Source organism: Stegastes partitus, unplaced genomic scaffold (assembly GCF_000690725.1).
Source record: "Stegastes partitus isolate 25-593 unplaced genomic scaffold, Stegastes_partitus-1.0.2 Scaffold232, whole genome shotgun sequence".
Lineage (NCBI taxonomy): Eukaryota > Metazoa > Chordata > Actinopteri > Pomacentridae > Stegastes > Stegastes partitus.
In genome coordinates, this window is record NW_007577963.1 from 507,072 (window position 1) to 534,619 (window position 27,548).

Sequence of the window (27,548 nt, forward strand, 5' to 3'; positions counted from 1 at the left end):
GAATGTGAGTGTGCTTGGTTGTCTGTCTCTAAGTGTAGCCCTGTGATAGACTGGTTACCTGTCCAGGTGAACCTGCCTTCACCCTGAGTCAGCTGGCTCCACCCCCCATAACCCTAATGAGGATTAAGGTGTAGAGATGATGGATGGATGTGGTACCATGTTTCTGTTTAACTCACCAGGTGTTTACATCTGTTTGTTTGCTCCTCTCTGTGTTCACATGTACTGTACTTAAATACAGCTGAATTCCCGATGCAGTTGTTCCCATTTGCATATTTTTCTGCTGTCAGGCAACTAAACAAGTATGAAATCATGAATAAAACGCAGCCCATTACAGCCACATGTTAACCGGCAGTCACTCGTTTCCAAGCTGCTGCACTGCGATGCTGAAATACTGATTTTATAACTGGACAAAGTCGGCACATACACGAGTTAAAAACCACGCTGTGCTGTGAACGCAGCGATACTTCCAGAGATTAGAAGCAACACAAAGTCTCACGTCATTCACGTCCATGTTAAGCTCGCTGTCTGTCAATCACAGATGCAGGGAGGGTTTTCTTCCTGAAGTGGGCGTGGCCAGCAGATACATCCAGGGCTTACATTAGATAGAGCTGTATGGATCCCTTTGGTACGGCACCTCAGAGAGATTGTGGTTTTAGAGGCAGCACAACACAATCTTAAACCATCATGGAGGAATTAACCATCTTTTTAGAGCTGACAAACTGAAGGACACGTTCTGGGGACATGTGGGACTTTCATCAATTTGCTGAAAATGGCCACAATATGGCACCTTTGAAGAAGCAACCAAATAAATGAAACCGGGGCATCCTGGAGTCAGATTGCTGACTGTCGGCAGCCTTTCCAGCTCATTTCAATCACTGGCAGCAGCCTAATGAAATGAGATGTAAGTGCACAGTTCCCCGGTTTGTGAAAGGAGTGAGTCACCCTTTTAAGAAACTGGAAACACATTAGAATAGCTTTTAAAATTCAGATTCTTCTGTGGCATCACACTTATGCACAGCGCAGCGCCAGAGAAGCTCAGCGGGTACAGCTTTCTTTAATGAACCACTTCAAGCTACGCCATCGCGTTGTTCATTTCCTCCCAGCTAAAATTAAAAAAAAGAATCTGTGGGAGGAGTGAGCCTGTAAATACACAAAGAAATCCACCGCACGCCGAAACGCTGGTGACAAATCTGGTGGCAGCTGGTCACCGAAATAAGAGCTAAAAACTCCCACCTGCATTACACAACTCAGCACGTCGGAGATGATCCGTTGATTCAGAGTTGGTCAGAGAAGATGTGGACTTAATACTGGAAGTGTTTTTGTGTTCATCAGGAGGTTTATATAGACGGACTGCTCTCAGGAGTGTGTTTCCTTTGGTGTCTGTGTTTATTTAAGTGTAATTCAGTCGTGATTTCAGCGACTCGGCGGTTCTTCACCATCTCAGTCTCATGAGCAGGAACGATGTGGAAACGTAAGAAGATCTCACCTGAAGAACGAGTCGTGTCTCCTCAGGGACACCGTTTGTTAATGTATGCTGTGTTTTCATACGCTTCACCTCTAACACCGTCTGTTTTGGGTTTTGTCTCACAGGTTCTGCTCTCCGGACTCATCGGAGTGGTGTCGTGGAAGAGGCCGCTGTCTCTGGTGGTGAGTGTCCTCTGAACGCCCATCTCACGACTCACAACACCTGAGACGGAGTGTTTTCTTACAGCGGCGCCGACACCATGTTCTGTCTTGTCAGGACCGCGTACGGCCCAGTAAACACGAGCAGATCACTCCCGGTTCTGATTCACAGCAGGTATCGGACTTTGCAGCTCGTCGAAATAAGTCTTTAGATTAGAAAATAAATAAATAAAGCGATTCGCTGTGTTAATGAGATAATAGGATTAAATGATGCTTAGTTCGAGTTAACTAAATGATGGAGCACTAATACAGGCCGTGTAAAACAGGCTGCCAGAGTTAATGAGTCCAAACCTGGCTGCTGGGCTCGCTTGTCGTTCAGCGGCTGCAGAGAACCGGAGCTGCCGGCGAACACAGTTTTTAACTCGGGGCCATGTTTAGGTTGTGATCACAGCTCCGGTGTTGTGCTTTCACGGCCGATGACCTGGAAACAACACGACCAAAGGCGGTTAGAAGTCTTTGCAGTTTTTACTTTTCTGTTCTCTGCTCTGGAGAAACTATCTGAACTGTGTTGCTCAGTTCCTTCCAGACAGAAACCTCTGTGTTGTAACACATCACGTATTTATTAAACTCTCGCTTGTGATGTAAAATCCGTCACATTGATAATTCCAGTTTGTACAAGTGATGAAGCCGCACAGAGCGTAACAACAAACCAAATCACTGCAGCGTTTTTCTTCTCGTTTGCATCCCTGATGAACATTAAAAACATTCGACCACATTTAAATAACCGTCAGCGCTGAAGCATACATGTTGGTTCTGCTCCTGCCAGACGGACCGCACGTCTGTGACTCATGTTCACGTTTACGACGGTTAGCGTCTCACTCACACCGATGACATGGTTGGTGTTTTACCCCAGGACACGTGGACATGAGGAGCATCGAACCACAAACCTGAATGTTAAAAAAAACATCTGTAAAAAAAAAAACAAAACAAAACACTGAAATTTCACAGAAAAAGAAATATGAATAATATGAATGCACTGAAAAACTATAAAAATGGTAAAAGTTACAGCAAATATCTGCAAAATAATGTTTTTTTCTTGATTTAAATACGGTGAAAAAGTTTAATTTTAAGGTCCCACATTGTACAAGAATGAAAAAAAATGCAGATTTTTCATAGTCAACATGGAAGTTATTACTTTTTTCCTGTGATTTTACTGGATATCATCTATAATTTAACAAAACAGGAAAAATCTGCAACATAACAGTTTTAAATGATTAAATTATGATTTTTTTAGTCTGTGACATACACAACTTCTCTTTCAAATAACTACAAATATCTGTAAAGTAATGATTTTTTTTAAAAAAATCATTACTTTAAATGCAATATAAATAGTGCAATATTGTGGTCAAATGTAAAAATATGAATTCCTGTTAATGTGTGTCGGACACCGGATGGAAATCAGCCTTGTGCTAAATGCAGCATGTTTACTACAACCTGAGATTGTCCGTACATTAATACGCACTGTAATAAATAATAATAAATAATACTAAATAAAGAAATAAATACATAGAATGTTATTTACAACTTTGGCCTGTTCTTAGTGTTTAACATGACTTCTTTTCTTTTCTTTTCTTTTCTTTTCTTTTCTTTTCTTTTCTTTTCTGTGATTTTACTAGTTCTTATTTAAAATGTTTTAAATAAATGGTAAACTCTGTAGAACAACATTGTGGCCGGCCTGAGGCACACCTGTGCAGTCATCCTGCCGTCTAATCAGATTTAGACAAACCTGTGAACAGCATCTGAGTGAAATCGGCCTTTTGTGGACACAGAAGAAGTCTCAGATGTTTGAGTCCAGCTCATGACAAATGGGAGTAAAATCAAAGCGTTCATGTTTCTGCTCAGTGTGGTGATAATAATCCAGGCTTGTTGCTTTACGTACGTGAATAACATCCCAGAGAGTCGTGTGTCTGCCGCCATGGAGCCTGGAAGCTGTCAGCTGACTGTCATGTGGAGCACGTCGTAGCCTTCGTTCATAAACCATCGTCCCCTCTCTGGACTCCAAACAGACATCCAGATGTATCGTGACTTACTGGAGTCGTTCTCATCAGTCCTGATCATCTTTAAAGTTGAGATCAGGGTTTGTGAAGAGCTAGCTGTCAGATTGCAGTCCATGCCGTCTCAGTGCCATAAATAATCTCATCTCAGGCGGCGCCATCGTGCGCCCCTCCCCCAGCTCACCACCCGTCTCCCTCCCTTTAGTTTTATCACCTTGCTTCGCTGCTACTCGTATCTGCATCCTCTCTCCTCACATTGCTCCCCTCCATCTCTTCCCCCTTTGTGAAGCATCAGATCAGAGAAGAGAGATCCGAATCATTTCGGCTCTCGGGGATCAAAAGAACCATCCCATCGCCGAGGTGTGTTGGTCACAGTTTGTAAAACAGTTCAATCCTCTTACTTCTGTTTTCTTAAAAAGCACGACTGATTTACGGGAGTAATCTGCTGCCGGCTCTGCTTCCTGTCTGTGCAGGAGTCCGTCGGTGAGGTCTGGTCCTGTTTTTGTGACTTGTTCCTGTAGCACTCGGTGTTCGAGCTCCTCCATTCCTGGCCTGGACCCAGCGATGACTGGCAGGTGACTAATACACCGGCTGGACGCTTTCAGGCCTGGCAGCACTCATCTGCCAACTGTGCATGGCCAGGCTCTACGTCGTGATTCCTGATCACTGGAGCCCCTCCAGGCTGTTTAAGTGCGCGTGTTAAAGACTTTCTCAGCTGACTTTTACCAGATTAGTCCAATCATATGATCAGTTCAGGATCTCACTCTGCTAAACACGTTGTGTTGAAGGAATCAGCTGATTTCTCAGGAGGCTGATCTGCGTCTGTCTCAATAAATTATTTATTGTTGAAGTAATTTATCAGGAAAGAAATGTCAAATATTGGATGTGTAAGTGGCACTGACGACATTTTCTTTTGGTTTTCTGCAGTTAATTTGACAAAACAAGCAAATTAAAGGAACAGCGCAGCATTTTTAGACACGTGTTAATTCACTTAAATCAGCTCTCATATGCAGCTACAGCCAGAAGCGGGTTAGCTTAGCTTAGCTTAGCTTAGCTTAGCTTAGCTTAGCTTAGCAGGCCTGTAAACACACAGTGTGGCTCTTTTTAAAGACAACACAACCTGAATCTGAAGCTCTGAATGAGCATGTTGGTAAAAATATGTGAAGATGTGCAACAGAGCAAGAGCAGCACAGTGATGCGCCGCACCAGTTCCTGGCCTGTGCAGTGACTTCCTGGTGTCACCGCCGGTTGCCTGGCAACCTGATGGCGAGCGCAAGACTGGAGCTGCGTTTGAACTCGGTCCCCCGAGAGTCCATCAAGGCTTAGCTAATGTGCTACTTCATATGAAAGAGGCAGGTGTGAGAGTGGCTGCAGGAAAGCAAACGCATGTGGTTCAGTGGAGTCGTGATGGATGAGGACGATATGAGCCGCAGCCTTAAACCGTTTCCCTCCATATGTCTTTAAACACGTTCTCTGCATTGTGTGTAAAAAGTCAGGTACGAGTTCTAAATAAAATAAATCAGGGAGAGAATACGAAGAGAGAAGCGAGCGTCTCTGACATGCTGCAGTCGAGTCATGACGGCAGCGCTGGGATGTGAAGCGACGGGATGTTTGTACGCCGGGATGGAAAAACAGCTGCTCCGCCGCGGAGAGAGACGACGCGTCGAATGAGAAATTCTGTCTACGCCGAACTTTCCTTGTAAACAGCACATCAAAGATCTGGTGATATATTGTGCTCAGCGGAATGAGAACACGGCGCGTCCACGTCGGGAGGAAAGCCTCCTCCGGCACCTTATCTGAAACAGCTAATAAACATTTTCTAGCCAGTTTCCTGCCCAGTCTGCTCTGCTGCATTAATGCCACGGCAGATTTACTCCGTATCACTCAGAGCGAGGAGACAGACAAGACTACCTGCAGTCCGCTGCTGTTTGTGACTGTGATGGATGATGTGTTTAGAGAGAGGCAGGAAGACGGAGAGCGAGTTCGAGGGCAGCCAGTCCTCGTTTGGCCTGTCGGGGAAACAGCACAGTAATAGTCTGCGCTTTGGACTGTTTGTCTCAGCTGTTGTTGTTTTGTTGTTGTTGTTTGTCGTTTGTTTAAAGTGGAAGCACAACACACAGCCTCCAAGCATCTGTTTATGTCTGATGTAAAGTCTGATCAGGTCCAACATACCGTCTCCTTTACCTTCAACGCTGTGGCACAAAAACCACTGAGAGTCATGCGAGTGAATCGATCGACTCTCATTTAGCTTAGCTTAGCATTAACCGTCCGAAACCGAAGCTGTTATTTTCCTGCTTTGGTTTTTGCTCGGGCTGCAGGTGGCTCAGTGGTTAGCACCGTCGCCTCACAGCCAGAGGGTCGCCGGTTGGTGTCCAGGATCTCAGTCCTAGGACGGTCATAAAAGCTGAAAATCCAGCGATTCTTTCTGTTCATTCAGTTTCTGGCTCTAAAAATGGATTTCATGTCCTTCAAACCCGCTGGCAGGCTTCTGTGGTTCATGAGGTTGAACAAAGCGGGTCAAACATACGAAGCGCTGCCTCTCCGTGAGCTGGTAGCACGCTGCATTGAAATGGTTTCATCTGTTCACACATAGAATTATTAAAGAGTTGTCTTTGTTCAGAGGGAACAGCAGCCTGGTTCATTCTTTTCCTTCAGTGTCTGCAAGTTGCCCTGAAACCTCCAAGACTGGAGCAGAGCCCAGAAGAAGTTCCTCCGTCCATATTTACCACAAACACTCGGTGGTTTGGGCCTCACGAGCAGAACTGTAAACGGAGATTCTGGACACCTGACAGATGGTTTCACAAATATAATCTTTGTCTCTATGAAAAACTGCACTTGGCTCAGTCACGGATGCTCCTTTTTATTTGTCTGTTGTAAGAATTTCATAAAGTCCAAGAATGAAGTGATTATCTGGCAAAGAGCATCGTGCTGTTACAGTAAATATGAAATCAGATGTAGCCTGTTGGAGCTGTGGTTGGGATAATGCACACATGGAAGAGTTTCCTCCAGTTTCCTCCATCGCCAAAACAGCCAGCGCGCTCGTTTGCTACGATGCTGAACCACCTAATTTTAGCTCTGCCTCTATTTTCAGAGTTGGGCTGCGTTTTGTCGTTCATTCATAAAGCGGGTTGTGTTTACGCTGGAGCGGCCAGATGCCTTCTCTGCACTCAAGTGTAGCATGAAGGGCTTTAAATAATGGAGCAGCGCAGTCGTCTGGAGGTCAGCGCACTCCTGAGGTGTCAGCAGGTAACACGGTGGAACATGTGCAGCTACTTTATGTTTCCACGAGGACTGAAGTGCATGTTGTCCTCTGGTTGGAGCGGCGCTGAGATCCGAGTGCCTCCACCGACTACATACAGTCTGAGCTTCGTAATGGGACGGTGGTTGTGTTCAGGGCTTCCCTGTGCCGGTAGGACGACTCCTGTTCATGGATGCAGAGCGATGAATGGTTAAAGAAGCGTCGGTTTCTGTTGCTGTGATACCTGATAAAAAAAACAAAAAGCTGAACTTTGTCATCGCAGCGGGACTGTAGTGGTCGTGTCAGTCCATCACTTTGGTCCCAAGTGAAATATGGTAAGAGTTTGTGGTAACATCAGTCACAGACGTCCACGGTGCTCAGAGGATGGATCGTAGTTGCTGTGACGACGGTTCCTCCGGCGCCCTGTCGCTGTGTTCGCTCAGAGCTCCGGTTTGAGGCGCTGCAGAGGCAGAAGAGTCAGCAAGCAGGCAGGTTACTACACAAAGGTACTGTGAGTGATCTCACCTTCATCAGACGTAGACGCTGACCTTGTGTGGAGCTTTACATTCATTTCTAATTCACAGCAGTGTGTTAATCAGATGGATGATTATTCACCGTGTAAAGGCATCAGTCGGTGTGTTAGACCAACAAACCAGCTGGTCAGAAAGATTCTGGAGGGTTTTCTCTTTGGATTGAGTTGCTGTCAGAAGAGCTTCCACTGTGCTGCGTTCATCACCGTCGGTTGGTCCTGACACACTGAGTTCTGACCCGCACCGAACGGCCTGAGAATGTTAAAGCTGCGTCTCTGCTGGCAAAGTCTTCTGGTGCTGGTCTGTGTTTTGGATTATTTTTGTTTTAAGGATAAAGATGTTGAGCTGAGCATGTCCTCAGACTCATAACACGGTGAACTCCTTCAGAACGCTTCAGTAGCCTCGACCAGCGCTTCTTCATCTGACTACTGCTGTTGTGGCTAAAAAAGAGAAGGCCAACTACATCACCTCCACCCATATAGTCTCCTCCGCAGCAGTGCGGCGTGACTCTCGGTGCATCTATTAACCTTTAGATTGATAGGCTGGAGCCCGAGCATGTTCCTGGCCTGATCCGAGGGATACGATCATCCCTCCGCCGCCTGCTCGTACAGGGACGCTGAAGACGGTCGTTTACATTCCATCTTCTGAGATTACAGCCACCGGCTCCTGTCACCACAGCTCGGCCGACGTTTAGCAATATTTCTGGACACATTAACATGCACACGCTGTACAGTGCAGGCTTGTTGTATGTTTAGATGTATTCTGAATACGTCATCTAAGCGCTTCAGTATTTCCCCCTTTCAACCAGCGCTCAGACCCTGACATCGGGGACTTTCCTCCTGAGATAAACATCAGTTGTTCCAGTGAATCCCCCTGAAACACCCGGTGGCCACAGCACAGGACTGTGGACATGACGGATGGCAGAGGACACGTGTGTGAGAGCAGTAACAGGATGTGACGTCGCCGCTGGTTGAACGCGTGTGTGTTTATCTCAGATCACATGCTGTGTGTGATTTACAACCGCGTTCAGTGACACGCTGATGGCCAAAGACGTCCTGCGGATAAATCCAAGAGTCCAGAGGAAACTAGTTCAGCACTCCTCCACCCTGTTGTCTGCATGGAACACACACACACACACACACACACACACACACACACACACGATCCTCAGACCCGCCGTGTGGTCATGAGAGCAGCAGCTTTCATGCTTTTTTAAAGCTACAATGCACACAAACGCACAGCCTCGTTTTGCAGAGCTCGCTAACGATGCACACAAATCAGCAGCAGGACACACACATCATAGTCGTGGACTTTCCATTACGATCACATAACCACAGCAGAGCCAGCAGGACATCGGTGAAAGGTTTTATGAGGTGCTCTCTGTGACAGCCTGTGACCCCGACAGTCCATAAATATTACTGCCGGCAGCGGATGAGAGAGGGAGGGAGGGAAGGATGCGGCTCGCTGACTGATTGCGATGGGAAAACAGACATCGCTGCACCAGTGGAATGAAGATTGATAACAGCCACAGCAACATAAAAGTCAAAAACTGCACAGCCTGTGAGAGCAACTTCTTACCCTCCAACTCCATACATGATCTTATAAAAGACGGCCGTGCATGAGCTGCCCAGTCTGGTGCTCCAGTCGCTGAGCATTTTTCACACAGACCTTAATGGAGAAATTAATCCTCCAATTAGGAGTTAAATTAGCCCATTAGCAGCCTCTGTTCCTGGCTCTGTTGCCAGCAGGGATTGTTGGTTTGTGTTTGTCTGCACTGTGAGCGGCCTGACGTACAGATCTGAGGTGGACTCACAGGTACGGGTGTCAGGCGGTGTTTTAAAATCCCTCTCGCTGCTACAAGACTCCTATTAAATCTTTAATTCATGAATAGCTAATAGGAAACATAACGATGTAGCTCGCAGACTTCAGCGGTTTGGTTGCCTTTTAATCACACTGACGGTTTGTAGCCGTGCTGCTCGTATGTGCTGTAAATATGAATGCAGAGGTACACGTGTGAACCTTCGTTTGCAGCTGTGTTTCTATTTCCAGCAACAAGCGGACGCTGCGAGTATCACAGGAAGACTCTCATTAAAGCAGCTCCCTGAACATTCATGGAATAAGTACAGAAACGTTCCTCCAGCAGCAGCAGACATCGTCCTGCTTTAGTCGTGTCCACGCGGTGAGCTGCACCATCTGCTGCTTCTCACATAAACACCAGCCAGCAGACGAACAAACAAGCGATTCTTTTCATACAAAGCGGATAATCTTCAACTTTATTAATGTCTTTGCGTATCATCTGCTCGCCCTCTGTCAGACCGATCGGCTGAGAGTTTGCAGCAGATAATTATCGGAGAGTTTCTTGAAGAACAGCAGCGATGGAGCCAGTAAACCCTCCGCCGCCTGCCTTTATGACCACTCCAGGCTTTATTTGTCCATATAAGTTTTAAGCCTTTTGTGAATTTTATAAAGTGCCGCAAGTCACTGGTTGGAACTCATCTTTTATTCACCTCCTGTTTTAACGAAATGGTTTCATTTTTGGTTAATTTTCACACAGTCAGCTCAACAGAAGCACAAACTCTGGATCATCGTTAAAACACTAAATGTGATCAGTGACCACGTCAGAGTCCATTTTGCACGTTTACGTTCCATTTAAACCGTTTCTGCTTCTTCACCTTCAGCTGTGACTTTGTCCAGTTCATCCCAGGATGCTGTCACTTCACCGTCCTCCACTCCTCAACTCCAAAAACTTTTTACTTCTTCTTTTAAACTCATTTTTATGACTACCGGCCGCATGATCTCGTATCTCTCCGGGTAGCAGGGAAATGCTGGATATCTGGACGTATCTGCAGAAGATTGCAGGGACAGATCTGGGAGGAAACAGATTGTGTATCAGGTGTATTGCAAGACAGAACTGTGGATGTAAACTGAGGCCAAATGCAGTCGCAGTGGTTTAGTAGCACAGCTGCATTTCTATAAACACGTAAAGGGAATATGTACGCTTCTGCATCGCATAGTGCATCACTGGAATTACTGTAGTTTCATTTTATACAGAATTACTCTTTAAAAATGGCAATGACAAAATGAATAAAGTATGTTGCAGCATTTATAGGTAACCTCTGTAACACCAAAGCTCAGCGTCATGATGCAGGTTTAGACCGAACGCAGACGTAAAAGTCATTAAAGACGCCTGTGAGACATCTTCTAAAGCTCCATGTTTATAGTTTTTGCATATATGTTTGTGTAATGAAGGACAGAGAGCTCCAGTTTGAGAATTTTAACTGAACTGTCAGTAAATAGAGGTTCAGACATTAAACAGCTCTGTATGGGTGCTTCTAACTGTAAAGCAAATAAAGTGTTCTCTGAACGCTCCTCCATCTAAACAAAGCAGGAAGACCTTTTATTCTGTCGTCCTATTCAGTCCTAAAATAAAACCCAGATGTGGCACTGACATCATTCAATAATCATAAAATCACAGCTGATGAGAGACTCGCTGTCGTTATTCACCAGCACACAGCGACGCCTGAGCTCGTCTTTCAGCTATTGTGAAGCGGCACAAATGGGCCGCTCGCTTTCCTCCCTCCTGTCACATCGGTGCCAATCTCTTTCTATAGCAAACAGTTAGAACTGTGTGTGACATCGCAGCGATTGTGTTTTGGGCAAATAGAGGCATTAGAGGCAGGGTCCACCAGTTCATACTCCACAGTTGACTGAACAACTAGTGTTCTGTGGTCACTTGTCAGGGACTCGAGATGTAATTGTGGTTTGCACACAATCATGTCGGCCATATTTCACAGCTGAGTGAGTTGATGCTGCGGCAGGACTACAGCCACGACTCCACAGCTCTGGCTGCTGGCTGCAGGAAACCGCTGTGAACAGACTTCTGCTCCTTCATGTCCAGAGGACGCACATGAACAGACTGAGAGCCGATCGATCGATGGTGCTGCTATACTGGGTTTGCACGTTTTCAATCACATTAGTACCGACATGGGCTGCATGGTGGATCAGTGGTCAGCACCGTCGCCTCACAGCTAGAAGGTCGCCGGTTCATGTCCCGGTGAGGAAAACCGTTTCAGGACCTGGTTTTGGTCAACATCAGCTTTTTCTGTAGCTAAAATATTTCCATAGAACTGACGCTGAGTTTCTTTTTACATCCAGATCTTTCTTTTTATCATTTTTTCTTTTCTGGTCTTCGTTCATTTTGTTGTTCACAGAGTTCCAACAAAACAAACTCGGTGGATCCAGAAACCCTGAAATTGAGCACATAGTGTTTGTCAGACAGACTTCTCGTGTAGATCAGTCGTGCCAAATGAAAATGATGCAAGTTTTGGTTTTGTACTGAGCAGCAAAAAGTCGGAGCCAGTTGGAGCAAAAAGTTGTGTTTGAGTTGGTTTCCCTTGTTTCACGTCGCTCTACTTGTTCATGTGCTGTTGGGGCTGAAGCCGTTTACTGCACAGCCTTGTTTCACACCGTATATTGTTTAAAGCACCCACATAGAAGACTTTCTTCATGTAAACAGACTTCCTTATGTCCATGTGTTGCATCCCGTCTCAACACAAATGAAGAACCAGAACCACTGAGCTCTTACTTTGGCTCATATTTCTCTACATCATTGCACCTGGTTATTTCTTATTAAATAAGGAACCTGTCCTTGTGTAGCAGCTGATGGCCTCGGCAACGAGCTGCTGAACTGATCTTTAGAGTTTCCCGACCAAGTGAAGGATTAAATCGTCCTTTTCTTATGCTAGTAAAACTGCCTATAAAATGCATTGTCATGCAGCTTTTAAAGAGCCTGTTTTTCTTTTATCTTTGGAAATTGGGCATTTGGAAGATACATAGCTTCATAAAATTAAAGCACTCTTATCATTCACATCTGAGCCTGAACTCACAGAAACACACAAACATGGTTCAGCCATCTTTCAATGATGCTGTTAGAGAAGCAAGAAATTAGAGGATCAGCTTCCACTTGCTTGCTTTATATTCAGTTTCTGCTACCGGCTGGAGGCAAAGCACATTTTCCTTTTTCTTACATTTTGCTTTTAATCAAATTTCTGGCAATAGTTTTCTGATACTATTAAGCAGTTTTTACTATCAGGGAAACGGCGCCGCTCTATTAATTCAAAGTGGCTTCAGAATGTAATACGGAGGAGAAGACTGTGTGCGATATTTCAGGGGATCCGTTCTGAGTTATAAAAATGGTCTGAGAGCTGCCTCTGCCGCCTACCATCCTGGGCAATTAGGGAGCTGTGAGATTCTCCAGGCGCCGGGTTTTTAATTCGTGCACACGCAGACCCACAAACACAGCGACACTCAGTCACCTGCCACCATGCACAGACGCATAAAGAATTCATGCATGCTGGTATCAAATCAGCGTCTGTGTTTGCATTTGTGTGTGTGTGTGTGTGTGTGTGTGTGTGTGTGTGTGTCTTCTGTCTCCCTGTTCCTCTGAGGCCTGTTATTCACTGACTTGACCCAGATGGAAAGGTTTTAGCGGGAGATGTAGTCTACTGCCAACTGAGATGGGCCTCGCAGGACCACCTGTCAGGAGCTGCTAAAGGAAAACAGAGAGACAGGAAGTGTGTGTGTGTGTGTGTGTGTGTGTGTGTGTGTGTGTGTGTGTGTGTGACACAGACAGACAGCGAGGGATGAAAACAAAAGTGCATACGTGTGCGAATGTGTGAGCTGCTGAGTGAAGGCGGTGTTGTTGGGTGGAGACGCGGCGTACAAAGAACAGATCTGCAGGAAACGTTACGCTGCTTCAGACAGAAGGAAAGCACTCAGAAATAGCTGTGGGATGCGATTACTCCCGTTCACGTGTTCTCTGCAGGATTTTAAGATTGTTTTTTTTTTGTCTTTCGAGTTATTTTACGAAGCTGCCAGAGGAGCAGTGGTGGGAGAGGGCCTTCGAATACGAGCCAGTCTGGTGGTGGTGGCATCATATGAAAACTGATCTTCTGAACTCGCAGGTTTAGGAGCACAAACAGGACGAAGCCCGGCCCATGCAACCTGTAAGAACCTCTCATTGGCCTCCGGGCACATCCGTAGACAGCAGCTTTCATTTAAACTACACAGTTCAAATGAAGGGATACGGGAGCATCTCTCTGCTTCAGGTCGTCTGCTGGTTTGTCCCTTAAGGACGTAGTTTGGTGAGCTGCTGGTGATGCTGTTTTTATGCACCTTAACTCTCACTGCGATGAGTTTATGTGATCACAAGACAGCGTCGCCCGTTTTTCATCTCCGTAAACAAGAGGACTCTCATGTTTAAAGCTACTTCCTGAACCTTTATAAAGTTGTTTCACAATAATGATTTAAGAGAAAATAACTATCTGCATCCTGCTGGTATCAAACATTTGACTCCCGTCAGACGGCTAAAGGACGATACGAGCAGAACGATGAGGTGAAAGACAAAACCATTAATGATGCAAAGGCTCATGGTGTTGATTAGGAATGATGACATATCTGCAGTCTCTTCCTGTCATGATCCAAACGCTGGCGTCATTTCTTCGTTGAGCTGACGCAGCGACAGCTACCTGTCATGTTTGATTAGTGAGTTTGTTGATCACTGGCTTCAGAAGTCTGGCTGGCAGTCACAGCTGAGCGGCTACAGGTGTGCAGAGAGAGCAGCTTTGGCAGGAGAGTGAAAGCAAAGGCCTCGAGAACAAATGCATAAAACTTGATGTGAAATGGAAAAGATGTTCATAAAGCCCATTAAAACGGTTGCAGACCTTCGTCTTCAATATTCATGCTGTGATTTCATCGGAGATGTTTTAATCTGAGCCAAACAGAAAGCTGACAGACAGCAGACCCACATTACTGAGCTCCATATGATGCTCCTGTTTCACCCCAGTGTCACCAGCCAGCTCCCTCACAGCTGTGTGACGGCTGTCCTGATCACATTATCCCCGTTCATCGCTGCTCCGGTCACGTGTGAAGCGGCTCAGGAAGCTAAACAGCAGCAGCAGCGTTGGAGATTTCCACCGTAAGATAGCGGCGCTGCCGGGATGCTGCCTGAGGCACGGGGACGGCGGCACAGACACAAGCTTCGGTTTGTTTTGATAAATTTTCTTTGGTCCTGAGCCAAGAAAAAAAATATTTTCCCCGTTGCTAGGCAACATCCTTTTGCATCCTTCCAGCGCCCTTTGTTAAATCTTAAAGTTCATTTTGGCTCAGCGTGGTTGTTCATCTGAATGTGTTTGCCTTCATCTGATGTCACTTCTGATTCACTGTGTTTCTAGAAGTTCAGACACGGTGCTGTCTGAGGCTGAGAAAGACTTTTTTTGTTGGTTTCTTGATTGTGATAATGGAAGCTGTTTAGCGAGTGCCATCGCTGTATGAAATTAGCTAATTAAACGCCACAGAGGCAAATAGACCCAGGTCAAGTGGTCCGGTGCAGGTGTGTTTAGAAGTTCTTGTCGAGCGTCTCCGATCCGATCACAATGCAGGATCAGCTGTAAGCGTCGTGTAATTAACCCTAAACAGCAGCTGCTAATGTGAGCCCTGTTAACCTGGTGCACGGAGCTCAAGTGTCTTGCTAAGGGACACTTAAGCAGGGTGGATGTCTGCCAACGTGAAGGCTTCACCCCAAGTACTCCTGTTGAAGAGTGGCCTCTCTAAAGCCACCTCGCTGCCAACCTGAATAAAGAGTGTGTGTTCGTTCTTTATCCTCCACAAGCTGAAAGAGAGCGAGGACAAGGATGTGAGTGTGAGCGAGCCTCAGGAGCGTCCTCCCTCTGGTCACAGTTTGTCTGCCACTTCGAGTCACTTTGCATTAGCGCTGCCGCTCTCGGCCTCCCACCGCTCTTTAGATCAACCTCCTTTCTTCTCGCGTACCGTGAATCCGTCAAGAACGCAGTCAAATTAGTGAGTCAGAGCATCTTCACTCTACAACCCAGCTTCAGACTAAACAGCTGAGAGCAGAGCAGGGCGAGGGTGATCCGGGAAGCTTCTGTGCAGCCGTGATTCCACCCGAGGGAGCAGCTCGCCTCCGCCTGTCAGCAGCAAACTGTAGCGTGAGCCGAGTATCTGCGCCTCAGGTAACGCAGCTCTACGGATTGGGAGACTTCTGTATTACAATACCTCTGTAGTTTCTTGTTCACGAGGTTCTGGATCGCTGTCAAGGTTTCATTGTGTGTCTGTGCAGCAAAGGACAAGACAAGTAGTGACAGGTCAGCTAGCTTCATACAGCTACACACAACCTGTGAAGCTAATGAAGGACACACATGATAGACTTGTGTGTGCAGTTCTGTGGCACTTTACGTGTAATCATATTTTTTTAAATCATACTTTAATTGCAGAAATATATTAACAGTTAATAATTTATACATTTTTCTGACTACTGCAGTCACTCGTGATTTTTCATAATAAAAGCTTCATTTAAATCCCATCCAGCCATCATCTCTAAACCTTAACCCTCATCAGGGTCATGGGGGGCGGAGCCTATCCCAGCTGACTCAGGGTGAAGGCAGGTTCACCTGGACAGGTAACCAGTCTATCACAGGGCTACACTTAGAGACAGACAACCAAGCACACTCACATTCACACCTACGGACAATTTACAATCACCAATTAACCTCAGCATGTTTCTGGACTGTGGGAGGAAGCCGGAGAACCCGGAGAGAACCCACGCTGCACGGGGAGAACGTGGAGACTCCATGCAGGAAGATCCCGGGTGTCCTCACCGGGACCTTCTAGCTGTGAGGCCACGGTGCTAACCACTGAACCAACTGCAGCTCCTTATAAATCCACGTTTCAGCAAATTGATGGAAGTTTCACATTTCAAAGAACATTTTTCAGCTCAAAATGTGGTTCATGTTTCTATGATGGTTAACTTTGTGTGAATTTGTCTGTTTAGAAGTCTGGTGGATGTGAGCACAGAGAGCAGGAGAGAAGCAGATGAACATAAACAGCCGCCACATTTAGGTTTCATTTAAGCACAGCACCAGACCAACACCAAACCCAGTAACCCGCCCAGTCCTTGTTTACTGGGTTTGAATCAGTCTTCCACCATCTCTGGACGTCCCTCAGCGTTACAGTTTCTACAAAGCATGCGATCAAGGTAATAGTGACGTTAGCACCTTTAGCCACACGGTAACTGGACCATCACGGAGGAGTTTTCTGTTGTCGTGGTGACGTTGCCATCAGAAACAGCAGCAGTCCGCTGGATGTTCAGTTCCTCAGGAGTGCATGAGGACTGTTGTTTTCACTCTAACTCGCCAGCAGCAGAGCACTTGCTGTGCTTTTGCTCGTGGCTGAGACATTTTTAAACTTAGCAGAAAATAGCTGTAGGCGGTAAACAAACCTGCAGACGGTGAGGCGGCGGCTGCTTCCGACCGCTTCGACTCGCAAGCAGTGATTTATGTGCAAATACCAAGACTTGCATTCATATGTGAGCTGCCTTGGTACGTACACAATCCAGTTTCTATTTAGATTTACCATAAACCACGTCTCTGAATCTACATGAACAGATTGCTTTTGCAGCATCGTATTTACTAGAAGTCAGACTCTGAGATTAGTGGCGGGGGTTCGACCACAGGGGGCACGACTTGGTACAACTTCAAACCCTCCTCCCCCGACACAGACATGAGAGGATGAAGATGAGAGGGTGTTTTCTCTCCTAAAAAGCCAGAATATGTCTCTAAATAACACTTGCAAATGGAGAAAAGTTAATTCCTCTTTTATTTCTTGTGCTTGTAATTTGGACTGCAGATGCAGAAGCTCTTCGTGCCCAGTGATTGTGGCAAATTTACAAATCCAATTATGATATAATAATATCATACAGACTGATTCAATTTGTTTTATTCAATGTTTTTCTTTTCAATAAGCAGCAGACTTTGCCGGGCTGATGATTAAATGCCTCCCCTACAGCTACTGCACACCTCTGCCTCGCTTTTGTTTTCGCATTAAGCTCCGGCTGCCGTGAACCTGATTTCATTCTTCTTATACAACGACGTTAAAGGAACCGGATCTACTGTCGATAAAAGGAAACGGATGTGAGATGTGTTTTGCTCCATAGGTGAAAGAAACACATGATGCTCTGTTTCCTCCCTGGAGGCACTTTGGGAGCTTTTTGAATCCTGCTGCCTCTTTTTTTTTTCCTCTCTTTTCTTTTTGATTCCTCTCCCGTGCATTTCTATCGCACCGTTTCTTTTGGCATTTAAAAGCACCCACATGAGCACAGACACACCTACAGGAAGCGCCGTTAATTCTTTGTTTCTGTGCTGTGCGTGCTCTCATTGTGTGTGGAATGACAGGACGTGACAGGTAGGCAATCAGACAAAGGTAGAGCGAGAGAAAGCCGGGCCGGAGTGGAAAAGAGCACGCTCGGCTGAGAGAACCTTTTGGCTCGAGATAATGCCAGATGAATGGTGTCGTCCCCTAAGGCCCCGAGACGCAGGAAGTGAAGCTCCATATTAATTAGAATATGAATTAAGAGCCTCTTATCTGATGGCTCATAGCAGCGGCAGCAGCATGATCCAGCAGCAGCAGAGGAGGTGTTTCTGCAGATACTCGCTGCTCTCTTCCAGCTGCTGTGGCCACTTCCAAACAAACAGCACAGGCTTTATGATATCGTTTAGGAGCTTTGTTTATTGCTTCATTATACTTTTAAAAACATAGAGATTTATCTAATGTATGTGGAAAACCAGACAGGCTCCAGTATAAGAGCCAGTGTTGGTCTGCAGTACATCCATGAAGGAACCTCGCTGCTTAACGTGAGAAGGACTGTTTGGTTCATGTGTCCCCGGTGCTCTCATTATTATCTAGTCATGCCGTATATTTCATTTGCCTGATAAAATACAATAAATAACTGCTGCTATGGGCTCCAGAGGTCATTAATACGTTTAACCAGCCCTCTGTACAAGTCTGATGCTAAATATTTGGTGTAATTCCTGCTCATGTCCACTGAGACGTTCTCTTTGTTTTACACTCACATCCAGCAGGTTTTTATTTTAAGTTGAAATTAGCTTTTCATTTCAGAACCAACCCCTGCTTGTCTTTAAAGGGCAGCAGGAGACATCTGTGCTGGATTATAGAGACGTTTATTATATATTCTACATCTATGTTATATTTTCATCTTTCTATATATAATATAGAGATGAAACACACACACAGAGCACTGAGGTTTATTACAGATCCTAAATGTTTTACTGGCTATGGCGTGTTAGGACGTTCTGCTTTCTCAGCTCACAGACGAAATCTCTGACGTTTTCTTCTTTACGAAGCTATTTCTGATCCGCCTTTTTCGTATTTACGGATCTCTATCTGCCAAAACAGAGCTGCTGTCTTCACTCCCAGGACTCATTCCTGTTGAACTGGGGATGTAGCGCTGAGCTCTACGGCGCCCCCTTCGCCTGGAATCAGTTCCAAAACTTCCTGAATCTTAAAAGATCTCACTTTCCTCGACTTGAAGGCACGTTCTGGTGACTGACTCACACTGGTCCTGGTCCATCAGTGTGACTGAGGACTCATGACGGATACTTTATGAGTTTATGACGCTCTCCTAATCTTTATGTAAACCTGTTAATTTCTGCCGCCGCCTGTTTCGGCCAGAACACTCGTTTAAAGAGACTCTTCATCTCAATAAACCTTTTCGAGCTTAAATAAAAATTTAATAAAACATTTTTTTTAATGGTTGTGAAGCAGAAGAAGAGTTCAGCGAGCTTCGTCAGAAACACAAACAACAATGAGGCAGATGGGAATTTATTAGATTTGCAGGCATTTAGTCATAAACCAATTTAATGGACAAATTAAAAAATTTAAATGATGGCGCTCGATAAAAAGTCTGCGAAGTTCTGACAGTTCAGCCGGAGGGAGACATAAATCTGAGTAACCACGTTTTATAGCTGTAGCTGTGGAAACAATTCACTCACCAGCACCAGCCTGATGTGACAGCAGAGCAGACGTCAGAATCAGAGTCTAAACGCCGTCAGCTCATCATCAGCTCCTTGTTTGTCTCGTTTCTGTCTCTCCACCGTCTTCACCCCGACCAGGCGAGATGGTGACGTTTCCCTGGACTTGGTTCTGCTGAAGGTTCCTTCTGGTTAAAGGACTTTTCATGGCAGCCGACATGTATTTGTCCTATTTCACCTCCATAATCAAAGACTGTTTGATCTACTTGTCCAGTATTGCAGCGTGGGTTCTCTCCGGGTTCTCTGGCTTCCTCCCACAGTCCAGAAACATGCTGAGGTTAATTGGTGATTGTAAATTGTCCGTAGGTGTGAATGTGAGTGTGCTTGGTTGTCTGTCTCTAAGTGTAGCCCTGTGATAGACTGGTTACCTGTCCAGGTGAACCTGCCTTCACCCTGAGTCAGCTGGGATAGGCTCCGCCCCCCATGACCCTGGTGAGGATTAAGGTGTAGAGATGATGGATGGATGGATGGATGGATGGATGGATGTCCAATATCGCACATTCTCAATCAATGTTATGATGAGAATTAACAGGCTTTTATTTAAAAGTTCCTGAGCTATCAGAATACGAGGTGTGTCAGAAACGTTCCAGGACTGGCATCATAAAAGCTATATTTCAAATCCAATCTACCTCCTGGAGTCCACCACCCTCCTCCAGCCTTCTCTTCACTCCTGGAAGGATTCTCCAGGATCCTCTCAGCTCCGTCCTCACAGCCATCTTGATGTCGTCCACGTCTTCTAAACGGGTCTCCTTGATGAGCCCTTGAGCTTGGGGAAGAGGAACCAACCCCACGGAGCCAGGTGGGCTGAATAGGGAGGAGATGTTCTTCTCAGCCAGGAGCTGTGGGATGCTCAGGGCGCTGTGAGCAGGTTGTCATGGTGACGCAGCCTCCACTGGTCCTGATACAACTCTGCCTCTTCTGGACAAAGCAAACGCTGCAGGACCTCTGTAGACGAGCTGGTTGATGGTCTGAAGGAGAAACTCCTGGTTGGTAGTTTGGGTTTGACATCTATCTCTTCTGACACCCCTCAGAGAACAGAACAGGATTTCTTTATTGCCAAACGTGCAGCAACATGAGTCAATAATCTGTTCGTGCATAACAACTAAACACTAGCTGTCATCCAAACCTGCCGTTAGATCTCAATGTAGAACAAATGTGCTGGAAGTGGGTCAGTCTCTGAGAGGGTTCAGCAACAGGCCCCTGATTTAAGATTAAAAAAAACAAATATTTCCTCGTCTGTACCTTTTAAACTAAGACTGGATGGCTCGTCTACGCTGGTCTCAGCCTGCTTTTAAATCGTGTGACTCACTTAATTGAGACATCAGGAGTTTTCAATGAACCCCCCAAGAGCAAGCAGCATTTTATTTTTTTTCTGAAGTTCCTGCTGTGGGCTCCTTCTGTGTGGCTGGAGTGTCTGCTGGGACCACATTCATTACAGGCTGTCTCATTACAGCCGCCCCCCACCAGGAGCCAGCGGAGGGGAGCCGACCAGGCACAGCCTCCTTGTTTCAGCTCTTTAGAGGTCAGTGGTTGATTAAAATGTTGAGAAGTGGAGGTTAATCAGCTGCTGACCCTCAGGGTGATATTGTCTTTCATGGTCTTTTTTAATCAATAAGTGTGAGCTCCGGCACACAGATGAACTCCTCCGGCTGCCCACACTGAGCCCACGGTGCACCTCCACTCCCCTCATACGCCACAGCGCCCAGCGCCTGATTACTAACCACCCATCCCGTCCTCACGCCGACTCTTTTAGAGTGTGAAGCGTTACAACTCGCTTTTAGGAGGTCAGAAGGTTAAATTTACAGAGTGGTACATAGCACGCCCGTTGTCCAGGCTTCATGTCTCGTTTGCCAAGAAGAAGAAAAAATAGAAAGTTGTTGGACTGTAACGTCCACATGACGTCTCTAACCACAGGAACTAATCCATCACAGCCTGCGGAGATGCAGTCTGACATGCTGTCAACATCACTACACATCAAAGCCTCCAAAGTCCAGAGCCAAGGTGTCTTTTTATTTTTATTTATTTTTATTTTACTCTTACAGTCAACAACTAAAAAAAAAGATAGAAACATACCTGGTGTTTGTTCCTGAGCAGCTCGTAGAGGCCACCGGGGGGAAACCCAGAACAGGCGTCCGGTTAATTTTAATGCTGTGATCTGTGTAGTTCAGCTTATGTCTGACGAAGGTCGATGTGTGAACATCACTGCTTAGTGCTGACAGCGTCCACTTCCCTCCTGTCGTCATGCTACTGTGGAAACATCTGACTTCAGTATAACCTCCAGAACTCCAGCGTTGTGCTAACTGGAGAGCACCAGGCCTAAACATAGAGAGGCAAGATGCTCTTAAAATGGCACTTTCTGGTGAATTTAGTCCTCGTGTGATCCTCCTGCTGTGTAGCGTACAATAAAGAAGAGAAACAACAGCGTACGGTGCTGAGAATATGCAAATTCTCATGTAGCTGTGCTCAGCTGTGTTCGCTTCCTTCTTCAGTGGGTTTTAGCTTCAGCACACATGACGTCTGTACACGAGGGAAGATTTAAAACAGTTTCATCGTTTATTTGTGTTATTTACTAGTAAAGAGTATTTGTTCATTTTCAGAGAAACACGTACAGTCATGACTCCATAATCGACCCTTAACAATCCTAAACCTGCTGTCCGACAGGTTTGTAGGACAAACCAACAGAACCCATAAAAACAGCCTTAACATAGCGACAGCCTTGGATTGTGACTCCGACATGACATTTAATGTCACCAATCAGGATGACGGCGTATTATCTGACTGAACAATCCCACAGATTGGCTACGTTCACACTGCAGGACTTGATGCTCAATGAGGATTTCTTTGTGACTTCCTTCACGTTTCCACTTCAATGCGACTTGTATGTGATCTGCTGTGTGAACTTCATACGAGCCAAAAGTGTCCCGCATGCGCAGAAGAGGACACGACGACGTCACACGCAGCGAGCGTGCTCACTGTTTATGGAAGTAAACATGGATGGTAACGGTGGAGCGTATCTGCCACTCCCCCGCCGCCACCGATGGAGGAAACAGAAGTGTGAGCGCTAACTAAACTAGCATCAGCAGCCAAGTACTGCCTGTGTGTTCTGGACACTTCCACCCCGTCAGAGCGCTGCCCCGGGGTGGAAGTGTCCCCCGACCGCACAGAATGTTCTGATATTCATCATTAATTGGGCCTGAACATCCAGAGAGCAGAAAGTTCTATTAGGACCAGCCGTACTAGTTATTATAACAACTATGAACAATAATGAACAACTAATGAGCCTTCCAGCATCAAGCCCTCCTCGTATCTGGACCTCCGTCTGGACAATCCAACAGCCTTGATATCCGACACAGAAGAAGGTTTTACATTTAGTGTCGGATCATCGAGTCATGGCTGAACTTCCATCTGAGGCGCCGTGTTCAGTTCGCCACAACAGTGTGACTTCCTGGTCAGTCACATGACCTCAGAAACAACAGCAGCCTTGTGAACGGACGCATCATGAGAAAACAGTGTAAAATCACAGAGTGGTTATTTTTAAGTTGCCAGGATGTTCTGTTGCCATAGAACCCACGCCTCACGTGTTGCACAGCTCCTATTGGTTGAACCTTGTAATGACTGTTGTAGTTTTACTACAAACAGCTCGACTCGTGTTTGCCCTTTGAGCTGACGGGAATCTTCCTCCATTGTCTCCATGTTGTTCTGACTTTATCAACGGCCTGGAGGTGTTTCGTGGTTCTTTAGGTTCTGAGCTGTTTCCCTGCAGGTCTGAGGCTCTGTGAAGTCATTACATGTGGTTTAGTGAGACGTCTCGCGGGTTCTGCTGCTGAGGGTTAGTATCAACACCTCCTCTGTTTGTTTGGACCAGCACTGAACTCAGGGTCACTGGACTTCCATCACACCTAATCCTGCTGATGTGGGCCGAACACACACACACTGACACACACTCGCATATATAAATATACACCACGGGCACAGCGTTAGCAGGAATCAATGAGAACCAGCTGCTGCTGCCTTGGATTTGCTTTCTTTGTGTGTTTTTAAAGTCATGAGGAGAAATGAGACTGTTTTCTTTCCTAATTGTGGCTTCACCCCGAGGCTGAGTGTAATCTAACTTCTTCTTTTTTTTTTCTCCAGATTGCTTTAAGTAACAGGATAGTTTGCCGGGTCTGGAAGTCTCAGTGCAGAGCAGCACCTCCTCGTAATCAATACTGAGTAATGATCTCTTATTGTCCTTAAAGCGCTTTTTGTGCCAAGACGTGTCTGATGTCTGCAGAGGCCTGAGGACGGTGTACAGTATCAGAGGAAACCGAATCAGAGGGTTTGTGATCTGCTGAGCAGCAGCAAAACAAAACAACGTCGCTTCCATCTCTCGTGGCTCAGGGATAATTGAAAATAAATAGCGTTGTGTCGCAGTGCTGCTGCAGACTAAATACTAATTTGTGCTGCAGTCAGAGGACGCTGACAGTGTTTCACACTCTGCCTTCGTCAGATTCCCATCTGAGCAAAACAGTCTGATGGTTGGTTGTTTTGCTCTGAAGGGTTAAATCCCAGCTACAGGTCATGATGTCTGTTCAAAGAGGCTCATTTAAATGATGTTTTCTCACAGCAGTACGAGCCTCCTCTCATTGTCACAGCGCATTAACATTATCGGCTGCTGGGAACCTTTGGTCCTGAAGGGCCGGCGTGGAGCTGATTCTGTTCCTCCCCGGCAGTTATTTAGCGTCTGCAGCTGCTGACACCTGATTTGGGACAACAAGGAGACACCGTGGTGTTTGAGGGGTGCAGTTAAGTCGGGCTGATTATCTGTCTGTCTGAATACTTGGAGCTTGTCTCATTGATGGAACATCAGTTTATTTATGCATCATGGAGAGAAGCTGAGAAAACCATGTGGAAGTGCTGACGTTGGGCTTTCACACAGGATAAGTCATGACATTTTTAAAGAAATGTTTTAAATTATTGATGTTTCCAGTGATTTTCAGGCTTTATTTGGTGCTGATTTCGCTTTACATGTAAATAAATGCAGGTTTGTATGAAATAAACAAACAGCAGCATCAGACACGTCTTCCTTAAAGCATCTTCCAACCAACAACTTCTGCAATTAGATCCTGATAAAAATACACACTTTCACTACTGATATTCAAGATGAACTGTGGAATTAGCATCGTGAAGCTGATTGATTTCCTACGGTTGTTGTTCATGCTAGAACCACAGTGCACGCTCTCTGGACTCTGGGATGTGATCATCTGCCTTTCTCCATGAAGAACAAACAATCTGGAACTATTACAGAAATCATACAAGTAGTTGTGCAAAAGGTTTGTTTGTTTGTTTGTTTGTTTGTTTGTTTGTTTGTTTGTTTATGCATCGTGTGTCGTGTTGCCCACATGTTGTGCTGCTGGTTTGTTTGTTTTCTGGTTTTGTGGTTGGTTCTGTGTTTATAAATCTGGCACTACTTTCTGCAGGTAGACTTTGTGCTGACATCCACTCGTATCATTCAGACAGAAGTGCAGACATTGTTTTATATGTAACGCCTGTCAGAGCAGCGCTCACAGTAAAGTCCAGGACAGACAGTAAAACACAGTCAGAACTGGTCCTCATGGGTCCTCCAGCTGAGATGTGATCAATCTAAAAACTACATTCATAATTCCAGTCATAATTATGTTGTAGATTTTTAAGAGAAAGATTAAATCCAACCCCTGAAGCAAATCCTCGTTAAGAATTCTCCAAATGCCACCGCAGTGCTCGTGTACATGCAGCTGTAGCATGAGCTAAAGTTTACAAGTTCTACGTGTAAAGTCCTAGAACCTAATTAACTTGTTAAGCCCTAATTGACTCATTAAGGCTTGTAAGGCAGGTCAATAACTGTCATTATAAGTTTCGGCTGATGAATTATCTGACTCTTTAAATACTCAACAGCCGTTGGTTCCTCTAAGCAGGCGAGTGAGGATCTGAGCAGGAAGCTAATTGATGCCTACAAAGCTGTGGAAGGCCATGAAGAATATCAAAGTTCCTCCAGCTCGCAGCATATCAAATGTCCAGCTTGCTCTTTCAAACAAGAAAAGGCAGCGAAGGGGAACCGTGGATGTGATGACGAGATCTGAAAGAGGCAAAAAAAACAAAACCTTTCAGATAAAACTACGTATCAGCCAGACGGACAGCAAAGCAGAACCCCTGAATGAGCAGAAAGAGATGCAGGAGGCTCAGCTGACTCATCAGTGCTGCTCCTGATGCACAAACAGAGTCATCAGGAGGAATCGTACCTGCAGCAAAGCAACACCTGAAGGAGCTGCAAAGTTCAAACTGAGTCCACAATGTTTGGATAATGAAGAACAACCTGCCAGTTATGAAGCACTGGTGTGGAAAGTTTCTCTTAATATCCATGTTCCTTTGGGATTGTTTGACAGCCGGCGGCGCGGGAAAGCTAGTGTCGCCAAATCAACGGATTCAACATCAGCAAAATCCGGATGCATGTGTCACCCAGTTAGTTCAGAAACACAAGGTCTCAGAATCCACCGACTGCTTCCAGAAGCACCAACGGAAGCTTCTGAAAACGATTCCTCACAGTGTCCTGGCCTGAAAGTCTGTGGGTAGATCTTAAACATGCTGCGTGTGCAAGACGGCCTAAAAATAAACCAGAACTTGAAGTGATCTGTGAGGATGAATGGCTGGAAACCACTAAGGCGAGAACAGAAGTACTCTGAGCTGGATGTAGCTGAGAGGCTGTGCTTTCTGATGAGGAGGTGACTTCAGGCGTCCAAACCTTTGCACACGTCACGATTATCACTTTCATTTTCTTTTTTTAATGTTATGCAGTAAAACTATACCGTGCATTAAACACATAAGAAGAAACGTCCTGTCCATGTGAGCTTGTTGCAGAGGTTTAGTTTACATTTCATTTAAATGAACATGTGACTTCCCAGGAGTGTCCGAACATTTGTACACAACTGTAGATGAAATATGAACACTGTCCTGGTAGAAGCTTCTGTACGTCTGCATCACACTCGTGTGAATGTGCAAGCCTCAGGCCATAAAATATTCATTCATTTCTGCTTAAAATACTGCAGAAATTGTCAGTTGATGATCTACGAGCCCCCAATTTCCTCTGTTCTTATTTCTATTAAATCTCTCAGTGGTTTATATTAGTTGGCTTATAATTGAACACCTACAGTACCGCTGCTCGGTGCTGCACTCGGTCCAGTTTCCCGTCTGGGATGCTCGTCTTATCTGGGCCTTGAAACAAACAGAGGTGATGAATGAGGTTGTTTTTTTTTGGTTGCTCCTGGTGACAGCGCAGATGGATGGGAGCGCCGAACACCAGAGAGATGAGATGTGTCGGACTGACGGGGAACCGTGTGTCGCGTTGGTTCAGACGCTTTGATTGAAGGGAAACACTGACGTAGGATTTCTGTGTAAAGTGTGAATATGTTTGATCGTCTTCGCCTTAAAGGACGTAGTTTTGAACATTCGTAACGGCCAGAATATAAAATATATATTAAATAAAAGCACAGAGACTGGAAGCAGGTGAACAGTCAGTCTGGTTCTGTGCAACGAAGGCAGAAGTCACCTCTGAAGCTCTGAAGCTCTGAAGCTCTGAAGCTCTGAAGCTCTGAAGCTCTTTAGCTCTGAAGCTCTGAAGCGTTACATCTTGTTTGTTTGACCCTTATAAAGCAGAAAAATAAAAATGTTCTTTCCCTGCTGGTCCCACGTTTACAGGACAACGTTTTATCAGTTTTATCTTCTAATATAACGCTGAGTGAATAAGTACATGAAACCAAATTAAGTTTTGCTTTAAAGACGTCCTGTTGAGGTTTTCTGTTTCTATTTGCTTTCGGTGTAACTGGTGTTATTTCTCAGGATATATATCGGCCACCACATCGGTATCCGCCGATATTCGTGTTTTTTTTCCCGATATATCGGCATCGGTCTGATGAACAAACAGAAAAAAACGCTGATCGTCTCACATCAGCGCCTTCGTCTCTACGTCTGATATTGCTGCTATCGATGTTTTTACCTAAATGCTCCTAAATGTGTTTTGTTACGTAGTACAGACGACTGTGTGTCTAATCTGAGCTTCTTCTGAATAGTTTTCTCACAGTCCTGACTTATTCTCATTTATCGATGTGAGCAAAACTTGAGTATCGACATCGGTGATATCGGTTATTGGTGATATCAGAAATCTTAATATCGGTATTGGTCAGACATG

The 27,548-nt window shown here is 45.5% G+C and overlaps 1 protein-coding gene across 1 annotated transcript in view; it reads left to right on the forward strand.

Moving 5' to 3' along the window:
* The window catches only part of fam189a1 (family with sequence similarity 189 member A1), a 93,720-nt gene that overhangs the window by 42,515 nt on the left and 23,657 nt on the right, over window positions 1-27,548 (forward strand). Inside the window, exon 2 of the mRNA XM_008281375.1 lies at window positions 1,591-1,647. Within this exon, the coding sequence (XP_008279597.1) occupies window positions 1,591-1,647 (57 nt within the window). The remainder of the gene's footprint in view (window positions 1-1,590; window positions 1,648-27,548) is intronic.